The 14,450-nt window shown below is 40.3% G+C and overlaps 1 protein-coding gene across 4 annotated transcripts in view; it reads left to right on the forward strand.

The window, feature by feature from the left end:
• Nucleotides 1–2,216: 2,216 nt before the first annotated feature.
• LOC112220282 (RING1 and YY1-binding protein) overlaps nt 2,217–14,450 on the forward strand; it is a 28,701-nt gene continuing 16,467 nt past the window's right edge. For 2 of the 4 annotated variants that reach the window (XM_042331537.1, XM_042331536.1), the window contains exons 1-2: nt 2,219–2,434; nt 3,081–3,206. In XM_042331537.1, the coding sequence (XP_042187471.1) occupies nt 2,409–2,434; nt 3,081–3,206 (152 nt within the window). In that variant the 5' untranslated portion in view covers nt 2,219–2,408. Of the gene's footprint in view, nt 2,435–3,080; nt 3,207–14,450 lie in introns of all 4 variants that reach the window. The other 2 variants (XM_042331534.1, XM_042331527.1) reach the window with 2 other exon arrangements.

Here is a 14,450-nt window from a genome sequence, read left to right on the forward strand (position 1 = left end):
TAATGCACGGTACTATTTATCGTCTCTGTTTGGTATGATTCCTCATCCTCCCCTCCCCCCAATTCTCTTTTCACTGTTTCTTTATAATGTCTCCCTTATTGGGGTGGCAGGTAGCCTAGCGGTTAGCATATTGGTTCGGCAACCGATAGGTTGCTAGTTCACAAGGTGAAAAATCTGTCGATGTACCTGCTCTTGAGGAAGGCACTTAACCCTAATTGCTTCATGGTCTCCATTGATAATGGAAGGCCGTGACTCCACTCTCAGGGGGAGTTGGGATATGCAAAAAACACATTTGAAATAGTACAAATATAAGCACCCACATTATTATTGTTACCGTATGGTCAAAAAGCCAAATTTTCACTTGAATTAATGACAGAATCAACCAGGCAACACTTAATGTTGTTTTGATTTAATTCAGGTTATCAGTACCATGATGACCCTCTATTATAGCGGCATGCTATGAGCTAAGCAGACACAATCACTGGGTAGACGGCAAAGCCAGTGTGACAGGAGTGAAGCAGCAGCAGTACATATACTCTTCTCTCTTGGTGAACAGAAGAAGGGAGGGGTTCACAATAGGTCCTGGAGCCGTAGCAAGAGGCTAATGAGGCTACATGATTCACGCTTCATCTCCCCCACAGAGAGCCTTGTCCTGAGCAGGAGGGAGGGAGGCCTCCAAAGAGTGCAACGTTTGCCCCCACACATTCCGTGATGAAGTAGCCCACTAAAGCCAGGAGCACAGGCAGATTATATAGGGGGTCCTCCAAGATGTCTGGAATTTTGATGGAAATTAAGAGCAAGAAGGACATTTGTATCTGAATACAAATGTTAATTCAAGGTCAATGTTTAGTATCTGCAGTGCTTGACTTGGACTGAAATAGTTTCCAGTACTCATTTTGGGTGCCGGTACTGTTTATATTTAGGTGCAGGAGCTCCACAATACTTTTGAGCTAATATTCTATAAGAGGAACAGGAGCTCAAGCAGTAGAAAATGTGAGGTGTCGGTATTCAGCTCCAGTGAGCTCCTGCCCAAGTCAAGCACTGAGTATCTGAGATTTCTTAGCATTCCTTCCTTCTATCTCTGAAACATTAGGCAATCACTAGTATCTTGAGTCCTTTCAAATGTTGTCAAGTGGACACACTACAACCACAGAGAATGAAACAACTGAAACATTTCCATCTAAATGCAATGACAGTAGGCAGGTGTTTGTCCTATGCAGCCCTTACTACACAGTGTGTTACATGTAATATTTTATTTAACTAGTCTAAGTCAGTTAAGAACAAATTCTTATTTACAATGATGGCCTACCAAAAGGTAAAAGTCCTGTGGAGATGGGGACTGGGATTAAAATGTATTTATTTTTAAATAAAAATATAGGACAAAACACACATCATGACAAGAGAGACAACACAACACTACATAAAGGGAGATCAAAGACAACAACATAGCATGGTAGCAACACAACATGGCAAAAACATTGTAGCGACACAACATGGCAGCAGCACAACATGGTAGCAGCACAAAACATGGTACATACATTGTTGGGCACAGACAACAGCACAAGGCCTAAGAGGGTTTTTTATAAATAAGCAACAACCAGTGTGTCTTGCTACGTTTATACAGATGACCAGTTTACAGAAGAGTATAGAGTGCAGTGATGTGATGTGTCCTATAAGGAGAATTGGTGGCAAATCTGATGACCGAATGGTAAAGAATACCTAGCAGCTCGAGAGCTTTTACTTAACAATTACTTTTGCATTTGGTTAGTACACAGACAGCAGTTAGATTGAAAGGGGATGGTGATGAATAACTTTCTATGCAGCAGTGTCCCAATATAAACTTCACCACCATCTTCAGTACGAATCTGCATAAAATACAACTATATTCAGTACGAGTCTGCATAAAATACAACTATATTCAGTACAAATCTGCATAAAATACAACTATATTCAGTACGAATCTGCATAAAATACAACTATATTCAGTACGAGTCTGCATAAAATACAACCATCTTCAGTACGAGTCTGCATAAAATACATTGACATACGACCCAGCTCATGCTGTAGCACAGGAATGTATGACACTCATGAATCCTGAGAATGCACTATTCTACATTTCGACTATGTAAACCACATAATCTAATTGCAAAATGGGATATTATGGGAACATTCTAGCAAGCTACCCATTTTTCTTATTTCCAACCAGACTTTTAAACCGAGGCATGCGGTGATTGGGCGTCATGGAGTCACGCGGTGTTCAATCGCTCTGCCCTACCTCGAGCAGTCGCTGAACGCGATCTTGTCTGCCAGCTTTAGCAGCGGTTCTATCTGGATCCTCCGTACACAACCTACGACAATTACTGATAATTACTGAAGACCTTTTCTTCTTTTGGAAGACCGTTCTCACCATGGGCGACAAGAAGAGCCCTACCAGGTATTTAACCGCGTACCCCAGTCCGTTTTGTGTCGATTTAGACTTGTTTTGCGAGAATTCCGTGCCGTTTGGGGTTGATATTCGGATGCTTTCTCAAGGAGTGTTTCTCCTTTTTTCAGTTTGTATGCCAGAGCTAGAATAGTGCACAGGCACTATGGCGGCTTCTCGCTCCCTACTCTACCAGACACTCTCAGACAAAGGGAAAATTTCTGTGGATACGCCTGGCATTCTAGGAAATGATATTCAGTGTCAACAGAACTCGTTCGAAGCTCAATGTCGAATGGACATTATTTGACATTCGTTTTGCTAGCTAACATGCTTAGCCCCGAGCTAAAATATGTAGCTAGTCTGCTTGCTAGCCAGACTAGCGATGCAACCAAATGTTGTATCTAGCTAGCTAACTGGCTAACCAACATCATCTAGGTCGCTTGATTTTAGCCAGTGATGGATTTATTCAAGAAGCTCGCGCTGGTTAACTATTATTAGGAATTCGAATGGATAATCTGACAACCAACCAATATTTGTATGTATTAGTTTAAGTTTGCTCATTGAAAGGTGGGGTACTGCATGTCATCCCCACTAACAGTCATAACTAATCATATAAATTATATGTAATCAACTCACTTGACATGTCACTTTTTCTAAGGCCGAAAAGACAAGCTAAACCAAGTGCTGACGACGGATATTGGGACTGTAGCGTCTGCACCTTCAAGAACAGTGCAGAGGCTTTTAAATGCAGCATCTGCGATGTGAGGAAGGGCACATCGACAAGGTACGTCTAAGGTTATTTTCTTTACTCCTGCTGTAAAGCATAGCAATTTATTGAAATCGAATTTAATCGGTTACCAATTTTTGTATTAATGTTTGGACTTTTTGATCGATGTTGTTGTAGACATGTTCCAGGGTGGCCATGCAATTCATTATTGTATGGATACTAGTGACTGAATGTAGTCGGCTAGGTGTGCTGCCGGTTGCCTCGGTAGCACAGAGAGGGGTGGGAGGAAGATGAGGGACCTTACTTTATAATGGCTGTAGAGCTGCTACAATGAAAGCTCTGAATTTGACTTCAATCAACGGGTCGAAACAAGAATTCTGCTGCTTTAAATATCTGTTAGAATGTATCACATACCAGTAGGATTAAATACCATACCATGGAAACTGTTAAGTTGTTGGTACTCTCTGATCTATGAAATTAATGCATTTTTCTTGTCAACCAATTAGTGTTACTAACTACTACATTGCCTACTTGAGACCTATCATAGATCTACCATATCACTGCAGTACATGTCTTGATTAGTATTTTGCTGGCTGGATATTGGTGTTATGAGTATTTTTTTAAATTTTATTTCACCTTTATTTAACCTGGTAGGCTAGTTGAGAACAAGTTCTCATTTACAACAGCGACCTGGCCATGATAAAGCAAAGCAGTGTGACAGACACAACGATACAGATTTACATATGGAATAAACAAGCGTACAGTCAATAACACAATAGAAAAAAGCAAGTCTATATACAGTGTGTGCAAATGGCATGAGCGGGTAAAGCAATAAATAATATATGATTGACAACATGTTAATTACTTATTTGAAATCGTTTCCTTTAGTTGTCATACTTCTGATCAGTCATATGCATACCACAGCTGTACAAACCCCTGATGGTTTGTTGTCGACCCCCCCCCCCTGACAAAACCAATGTTTGAGTAAAATAGAGCCCCTCTGAGGAGTCACAGTTAGAAACCTATTTCATGGCTGTCAGAAGGCCCTCTGTTATGGGAAACTGAGATGATACAATCAAGATATGCATTCTGTATTTGACATGATTTCATGTTTACCACTCACACTTCTGTTCTGGGGAATGATACTGCCGATAAGTTGTCTGTGTCAGAGTGTGAGTTCAGTCACTTCTAATCAGCTGCCTGATGAGATCTAGAGATGGATGAGTCATTTGTGAGCCTGCAGAAGAGTCCCCCCACCTTTCCAGCTGTGTTAAGCTGTCAGCAGAGCACTCATTCTAAGTCTGCCACTGGTAAAACGCTGACTGGTTTTACCACTAATCGAAAGTTGTGGGTACTGTATTTACATTTTTAAAATGTTTTGTCTCCTTTGATTTATTTATTCTAACTAAATTGTTGCCTGCAGCTGATACTGGTAATATGTCACAATGTGGGTTAGCATGCTTTGTTGTTAATGGCAGGAAATGATGAGAAGCATGTCAAAACCCCTTACTATTGAGCTTTTGGCAGCAGCCCAATTGCCTCTTATTTGTTAAATGGAATCGCATGACATCACTGAAGTGGTTTGTCACATCCCCATTTGTTCTCAATTGTTCACCTTTGATGCAATTGTTTGCTATTTGTAACTCTGTCTCTTATTTATAATGAGCACTAATTGGGCATATTTTCTCTGATGTAATCCAGTAGAGCATGGGGAGAGCAGCTTGCTCTCAGCCAAGTGATCCACACTTTAGGAGTGCGTGTGGTGGTGATTTGTCTTTACTCCTTTTATCTAGCTAGTTAGTTTGCCTGAAGGGGCCTTTGTGTGAAGATGACGTAATAATCTGCTCACTAATTACAGTATATCTTTGCTGGTGTCGAGTTCAAAGAAAGCAGGTAGACTTATTTGCTTGGATGCGCACACTCATTCAGATTGTCGTTATTTTGTTTGTTTTAAAGCTAGAATCCTCGTCCTTAACTTATAAATAGCCATTGATTCTTGAGGAACATAACTTATAAATGCCTCGAGCTTAGTTCAACTGTCGTATTCCTTAAGAGCCCAAAAAACAGTGCCTTCAGAAAGTATTCATACCCCTTGACTTATGCTCCATTTTTGTTACAGCCTGAGTTCAAAATGGATTACAATTTCATTTTTTTACCCATCTACACACAATACACCATAATGAAAAAGTGAAAACATGTTTTTATAAATGCTTATAAATACATAAATATTTCATTTACATAAGTATTCACACCCCTGAGTCAATACTTTGTAGTCACACATTTGGCACCTGCGAGTCTTTCTGGCTAAGAACTTTCCACACCTGGGTTGTGTAACATTTGCCCATTCTTTTCAAAACTCTTTGTTCTCTCATTGATTTTTAATCATTGCTAGACAACCATTTTCAGGTCTTGCTATACATGTTCAAGTATATTTAAGTCAAACTGTAAACTTGGCTACTCAGCAACATTCCCTGTCTTCTTGGATAGCAACTCCAGTGTAGATTTGTTCTTGTTTTAGGTTATTGTCCTGCTGAAAGGTGACTTCATCTCCCATTGTCTGGTGGAAAGCAGACTGAAGCAGGTTTTCCTCTAGGATTTTGCCTGTCCTTAGCTCCATTCCATTTATTTATTTTATCCTGAAAGACTCCCCAGTCCTTTACGATTACAACCATACCCATAACATTATGCAGCCGCCACTATGCTTGAAAATATGTAGTGGTACATATGTTTTATTGAATTTGCCCCAAACATAACACATTGTTTTCAGGAGAAAAATGTATTATTTTGCAGTATTACTTTACTGCCTTGTTTGCAGTATGCATGTTTTAGAATACTTTATTCTTCACTACTATGCACTCTGTCAATTAGGTTAGTATTGTCGAGTAACTACAATGTTGTTGATCCATCCTCAGTGTTCTCCTATCACAGTCATTGAACTCTGTAACTGTTTTAAAGTCACTATTAGCCTCATGGTGAAATTCCTGAGCGGTTTCCTTCCTCTCTGGCAACTGAAGTAGGAAGGGACGCCTTTATCTTTGTATTGACTGTGTGTATTGATACACCATCCAACGTGTAATTAATAACTTCACCATGTTCAAAGGGATATTGAATGTCTGCTTTTTTCTTTACCCATCTACGAACAGTTGCCATTTTTTTGAGAGGCATTGGAAAACCTCCCTGGTCTTTCTGGTTGAATCTTTGTTTGAAATTCACTGCTCGACAGAAGGACCTTAGAATTATCTGTATGTGTGGGGTACAGGGATGAGGTAGCCATTCAAAAATGATGATAAATACTATTGCACACAGTCAGTCCATGTAACTTATGTGACCTGTTTAGCAAATTTGTACTACTGAACTTATTTAGGCTTGCCATAACGAAGGGGTTGAATACTTATTGACTTAACAACGTAAATGTAAACAAATACTGTATATCCTCAACATGGTTAACTATACATTTGAAATCGTGGATGGTCAGTCCTTGAATCGATAGCTCTATGAATTTGAGTGGTTTCTCCTGCCCCATCCCTTAGCCCTTTTATTGAAACGGGCGGGGGAGAACTTATTGTTTAAATTTAGGGTTCTAGCTTTAAAGGTGTATTGATTTTTGTATGTTATATAGACTTGGCACACTCAGCAGAGAGGTTAAAGTGAAGCTGCCTCTAGGTAGTTGAGAGACTAAAGGATATTTACGAATGCATTTTAAAGGAGACGCAAATGTTTTTCAACCATCCATTTCTTACAGAGTTGGATACTGGGAGTATAAGCCATCTTTTTCAGCCGCAATAGAAGATGGGATATGTGGGACGGTAGCGTCCCACTTGGCCAAAAGCCAGAGAAAATGCAGAGCGCCAAATTCAAATAAATTCCTATAAAAATCAAACTGTCATGAAATCACACATGTAAGATACCAAGTTAAAGCTACACATCTTGTGAATCCAGCCAACATGTCAGATTTCAAAAAGGCTTTTTGGCGAAAGCAAACAATGCTATTATCTGTGCATAGCACCATAGTAAACAAAAGAGAACATTTCAACCCTGCAGGAGCGACACAAAACGCAGAAATAAAAATATAAATCATGCCTTTGACGAGCTTCTTCTGTTTGCACTCCAATATGTCCCATAAATATCACAAATGGTCCTTTTGTTCGATTAATTCCGGCCATATTTATCCAAAACGTCAATTTTATTTGGCGCGTTTAATCCAGAAAAACACCGGTTCCAACTTGCACAACATGACGACAAAATATCTCAAAAGTTACCTGTAAACTTTGCCGAAACATTTCAAACTACTTTTGTAATACAACTTTAAAAATACCTAAAGTAAATAATTGATCAAATTGAAGATGTGATGATCTGTGTTCAATACAGGAAGAAAACAAACTCAAGCATGCTTTCTGGTCTTGCGCCTCTATCAAACAGAACACATGACACTCGTACAAGATGGCCGTACTTCTTAATTACACAGGAATAACCTCAACCAATTTCTAAAGACTGAACATCCAGTGGAAGCAGTAGGAACTGCAAGCAAGTCCCTTAGAAATCTGGAATCCCAATGAAAAATCATTGAAAAGAGAGTGACCTTAAATTTTTTATAATAATCTGAATGGTTTGTCCTCTGGGTTTTGCCTGCTACATAAGTTCTGTTATACTCAGACATGATTCAAACAGATTTATAAACAAATAATATGCATATCTTCTGGGGATGAGTTGCAGGCAGTTGAAATTGGTCTTCCACTAGATGTGAACCGTCTTTAGGAATTTGTTTGAGGATTCTGCTGTGAAGTGGGGGCTCATAAGGGCTGTTTGAGCCAGGTGTCTGGCAGAGTGCCACAGGCTCTGAGGCGCGGTCACGAGAGAGTTAACTCTCGTTCCATTGCTTTTCTACAGACATAGGAATTCTCCGGTTGGAACATTGACTTTTTATGTTGAAAACATCCTTAACTTCTTGGATATAGGGGGCGCTCTTTTAATTTATGGATAAAAAAACGTGCCCGTTTTAAGCGCAATATTTTGTCACGAAAAGATGCTCGACTATGCATATAATTGGCAGCTTTGGAAAGAAAACACTCTAGGGTTTCCAAAACTGCAAAGATATTATCTGTGAGTGCCACAGAACTCATGCTACAGGCGAAACCAAGATGAAACTTCAACCAGGAAATGGGCAGAATTTTTGAAGCTCTGTTTTCCATTGTCTCCTTATATGGCTGTGAATGCGCCGGGAATGAGCCTGCCCTTTCTATCGTTTCCAAGGTGTCTGCAGCATTGTGACGTATTTGTAGGCATATCATTGGAAGATTAGCCATAAGAGACTACATTTACCAGGGGTCCGCCCGGTGTCCTTTGTCTAAATTGGTGCGTAATCTACAAGCTGCACGCAGTCATCCAGTGATTGAGAGGAGAGAGGAGGCTTTCAACGAACGATATATCTTGAAGAGATATGTGAAAAACACCTTGAGGTTTGATTCTAAACAACGTTTACCATGTTTCAGTCGATATTATGGAGTTAATTTGGAAAAAAGTTAGGCGTTTTGAAGACTGAATTTTCTTTTTTTTTGGTAGCCAAACGTGACGCACCAAACGGAGCAATTTCTCCTAAACAAATAATCTTTCAGGAAAAACTGAGCATTTGCTCTGTCTCCTCATTGAAAACACCTGAAGTTCTTCAAAGGTAATGCTTTTATTTGAATGATTTTCTGGTTTTTGTGAAAATGTTGCTTGCTAATGCTAACGCTAAATGCTACGCTAGCTGCGCTAGCTGTTACACAAATGCTTGTTTTGCTATGGTTGAGAAGCATATTTTGAAAATCTGAGATGACAGTGAAAGGCTAAGCTTGAGAGCTAGCATATTAATTTCATTTCATTTGTGATTTTCATGAATAGTTAACTTTGCGTTACGGTAATGAGCTTGAGGCTGTATTCACGATCCGGGATGGCTCAATGCAAGAAGTTAAAGATTGATTCCATACATCGTTTGACATGTTTCTACGGACAGTAACGGAACTTTTTGACATTTCATCTGCAACTAGGGAACGCGCTTCATGACTTTGGATTTGTTTACCAAACGTGCTAACAAAAGTAGCTCTTTGGACATAAATGATGGACATATTTCGAACTAAATCAAACATTTAATGTGGAACTGGGATTCCTGGGAGTACATTCTGATGAAGATCATCAAAGGTAAGTGAATATTTATGCTATTTCTGACTTCTGTTGACTACCCAATATGGCGGATATCTTTGACTGCTTTGTTGTCTGAAAGCTGTACTCAGATTATTGCATGGTTGGCCTTTTCCATAAAGTTTTTTTGAAATGTGACACAGCGGTTGCGTTAAGGAGAAGTGTATCTATATTTCCCTGTCTAACAATTTTATTTTCATCGACATTTATAATGAGTATTTCTGTAAAATGATGTGGCTCTCTGCATTATCACCGGATGTTTTTGGATCTAGTGAACGTAACGCGCCAATGTGTACCGAGATTTGTTATTACATAAATATGCGCTTTATCGAACAAAACATGCATGTATTGTGTAACATGAAGTCCTATGAGTGTCATCTGACGAAGATCAAAGGTTACTGATTCATTTTATCTCTTTGTGCTTTTTGTGACTCCTCTCTTTTGCTGGAAAAACAGCTTTCGCTGTAAAGCCTATTTGAAATCGGACACTTTGGTGGGATGTCGCTAGTTTTTTTTGTGCCTTTTCCCGCAGCATTGTCCCAGCTATATCCGCGGCAGCCTGTCCTAGCCACTGGGCAGCGCACCAATAAGACGCTTCTAGCCCTTTCTTATTAAAATGGTATCTGTTGCTTATGTGTGTCAAATACTTGTTCTTCTCACTGTGTGTGTGTGTGTGTGTGTGTGTGTGTGTGTGTGTGTGTGTGTACACACACACACACACACACACACAGTGGGGAGAACAAGTATTTGATACACTGCCGATTTTGCAGGTTTTCCTACTTACAAAGCATGGAGAGGTCTGTAATTTTTATCATAGGTACACTTCAACTGTGAGAGATGGAATCTAAAAATCACATGATTTTTAAGTAATTAATTTGCATTTTATTGCATGGCATAAGTATTTGATACATCAGAAAAGCAGAATGTAATATTTGGTACAGAAACCTTTGTTTGCAATTACAGAGATCATACATTTCCTGTAGTTCTTGACCAGGTTTGCACACACTGCAGCAGAGATTTTGGCCCACTCCTCCATACAGACCTTCTCCAGATCCTTCAGGTTTCGGGGCTGTCGCTGGGCAATACAGACTTTTAGCTCCCTCCAAAGATTTTCTATTGGGTTCAGGTCTGGAGACAGGCTAGGCCACTCCAGGACCTTGAGATGCTTCTTACGGAGCCACTCCTTAGTTGCCCTGGCTGTGTGTTTTGGGTCGTTGTCATGCTGCAAGACCCAGCCACGACCCATCTTCACTACTCTTACTGAGGGATGGAGGTTGTTGGCCAAGATCTCGCGATACATGGCCCCATCCATCCTCCCCTCAATACGGTGCAGTCGTCCTGTCCCCTTTGCAGAAAAGCATCCCCAAAGAATGATGTTTCCACCTCCATGCTTCACGGTTGGGATGGAGTTCTTGGGGTTGTACTCATCCTTCTTCCTCCAAACACGGTGAATGGAGTTTAGACCAAAAAAGCTATTTTTGTCTCATCAGACCACATTACCTTCTCCCATTCCTCCTCTGGATCATCCAGATGGTCTTTGGCAAACTTCAGACGGGCCTGGACATGCGCTGGCTTGAGCAGGGGGACCTTGCGTGCACTGCAGGATTTTAATCCATGACGGCGTAGTGTGTTACTAATGGTTTTCTTTGAGACTGTGGTCCCAGCTCTCTTCAGGTCATTGACCAGGTCCTGCCGTGTAGTTCTGGGCTGATCCCTCACCTTCCTCATGATCATTGATGCCCCACGAGGTGAGATCTTGCATGGAGCCCCAGACCGAGGGTGATTGACCGTCACCTTGAACTTCTTCCATTTTCTAATAATTGCGCCAACAGTTGTTGCCTTCTCACCAAGCTGCTTGCCTATTGTCCTGTAGCCCATTCCAGCCTTGTGCAGGTCTACATTTTGAGCCCTATTGTCCTTACACAGCTCTCTGGTCTTGGCCATTGTGGAGAGGTGTCTGTCTTAATTCTAGCGAAATAAATTCCCCTGGATTATTTTCAAACTTGCATGTTGTTTCTAAATGTCTGCGCAAGAGTGAAGGTTTCATCGAGTTTTGAGATAGTACTTTGCACATATAACACACTGGCTGAGGATTGGCACTACTCCCAGTATAAGTGAACCCCAAATAAATGTAGTTATCATATTTGCCTCTCTTCAATGATCCAACTTCCCTGTCTGTTGTTCAGTGCTTTCCCGGGTAAGGGGGCAGTAGCTCTTCAGCTGCATCAGATTCATAACTCTCACTGTCCATGCTAGCTGGGCTAACAAATGTAGAATTACTGATGCTAGCATTGGATATGCTCGTGGAAGCAGAACAACTTGTCGTCGACAGGTGCAGGCGTAGTACTGCTGGTAGTAGCAGTACTACCAGTAGAGCTGGCATGTGTCTGGACGCGAGACTTTTTAAAACCATTTTCGAGCAAACGGAATGAGCAGCAGCTACGTTTGTACCGTTAGCGGAATTCCCGCGAGAGTGTACAGGTTAATGTGATTGGATGTTAATTATTTGCCTAGGGTACTTGTATTTGATGTTGCGTTATTTTGCTGAACACTAGATGGTTTAATTTGATTTTTGGCAGTGAAACTAAGCTACTCGGGCGAGAGAAGAAAGGAAAAAAACTCACCCAAATGTATAGCCCCTTTGGAAGACATAAATGGACTGTTTGAAAATATGAAGGAAAAAAATATTTTTAAATATGTTTTAAATACATTATCTTTACTTTACTTTTAAATATGAAATAACATTTTTATTTGCCGTACCCCCGATGCATTGCGTGTACCCCCAGTTTACCCCAACTACACTACTTTTGATACGCATCAGCGAGGATTAACTTCATTGGGATAGGGGGCAGCATTTTCACTTTTGGATGAAAAGCGTGCCCAGAGTAAACTGTCTCCTACTCAGTCCCAGATACTAATATATGCATATTATTAGTAGTTTTGGATAGGAAACACTCTGAAGTTTCTAAAACTTTTGAAACAATTACTGCTTCGTATACAAGCCAGTGAATTCTATGCGTGACAGCTGGATGAGTCAACAGACGTGGCGGGCTTGGGTACAGCTCCTGGTATATGTCCGTTTACGTTTATGGGGGGTAAATTAAGGAAGACCTCTTTTGGAAACCGGGACAACATGAGAGGATATTTACTGGACAGCTTTGTGACATCAAATGGACTTTGGTTGTCAAGATGTGGTGTTCTCTGTTAGAGGTTGACCGGTTTTATCATTTTTCAACGCCGATACCGATTATTGGAGGACCAAAAAAGCCGATACCAATTAATCTGACAATTTTTGTTTTTGTAATAATCACAATTACAACAATACTGAATGAACACTTATTTTAACTTTAATATAAAACATCAATCAAATCAATTTAGCCTCAAATAAATAATGAAACATGTTCAATTTGGTTTAAATATTGCAAAAACAAAGTGTTGGAGAAGAAAGTCATGTGCCTTGTAAAAAAAGCTAACGTTTAAGTTCCTTGCTCAAAACATGAGAACATATGAAAGTTGGTGGTTCCTTTTAACATGAGACTTCAATATGCCACGGTAAGAGGTTTTAGGTTGTAGTTAATATAGTATTTATAGGACTATTTCTCTCTATACCATCTGTATTTCCAATACCTTTGACTATTGGATGTTCTTATAGGCACTTTAGTATTGCCAGTGTAACAGTATAGCTTCCGTCCCTCTCCTCGCCCCTACCTGGGCTCGAACCAGGAACACATCGACAACCGCCACACTCGAAGCATCGTTATCCATCGCTCCACAAAAGCCGCGGCCTTTGCAGCGCAAGGGGAATAACTAGTCCAAATCTAAAAGCGAGTGACGTTTGAAACAGCATTAGCGCACACCCAGCTAACTAGGTAGCCATTTCACATTGGTTACACCAGCCATTAGGCTGATAGGCTTGAAGTCATAAACAGCGTTGTGCTTGCGAAGAGCTGCTGGCAAAACACACGAAGTGCTGTTTGAATGAATGATTACGGGCCTGCTGCTGCTTAGTCAGACTGCTCTATCAAATCAGACTTAATTATAACATAATAACACACAGAAATACGAGCCTTTGGTCATTAATATGGTCGAATCCAGAAACTATCCTTTCGAAAACAAAACGTTTATTAGTTCAGTGAAATAAGGAACCGTTCGGTGTTTTATCTAACGGATGGCATCCCAAAGTCTAAATATTCTTGTTACATTGCACAACCTTCAATGGTATGTCATAATACGTAAAATTCTGGCAAATTAGTTTGCAATGAGCCAGGCTGCCCAAACTGTTGCATATACCCTGACTCTGCGTGCAATGAACACAAGAGAAATGACAATTTCACCTGGTTAATATTGCCTGCTAAACTGGATTAGTAGTTATGACTAGTGATTATGATTGATTGATTGTTTTTTATAAGAAGTTTAATGCTAGCTAGCATTTTACCTTTGCTTCTACTGCATTCACGTAACAGGCAGGCTACTCGTGGAGTGCAATGGTTAGAGAGTTGGACTAGTTAACTGTGCGTTTGCAAGATTGGAACCCCTGAGCTGACAAGGTGAAAATCTGTCGTTCTGCCCCTGAACAAGGCAGTTAACCCACCGTTCCTAGGCTGTCATGCCTAGTTAAATAAAGGTATAAAAAACGTGTGTTTTTAAAAAAAATTATACAGTCGGCCCCCTTGAACTTTGCGACCTTTTGCCACATTTCAGGCTTCAAACATAAAGATATAAAACTGTATTTTTTTTGTGAAGAATCAACAACAAGTGGGACACAATCATGAAGTGGACGACATTTATTGGATATTTCAAACTTTTTTAACAAATCAAAAACTGAAAAATTGGGCGTGCAAAACTATTCAGCTCCCTTAAGTTAATACTTTGTAGCGCCACCTTTTGCTGCGATTACAGCTGTAAGTCGCTTGGGGTATGTCTCTATCAGTTTTGCACATCGAGAGACTGAAATTTTTTCCCATTCCTCCTTGCAAAACAGCTGGAGCTCTGTGAGGTTGGATGGAGAGCATTTGTGAACAGCAGTTTTCCGTTCTTTCCACAGATTCTCGATTGGATTCAGGTCTGGACTTTGACTTGGCCATTCTAACACCTGGATATGTTTATTTTTGAACCATTCCATTG

This window comes from Oncorhynchus tshawytscha, linkage group LG02, assembly GCF_018296145.1.
Source record: "Oncorhynchus tshawytscha isolate Ot180627B linkage group LG02, Otsh_v2.0, whole genome shotgun sequence".
In the NCBI taxonomy this organism is placed as follows: Eukaryota; Metazoa; Chordata; class Actinopteri; order Salmoniformes; family Salmonidae; genus Oncorhynchus; species Oncorhynchus tshawytscha.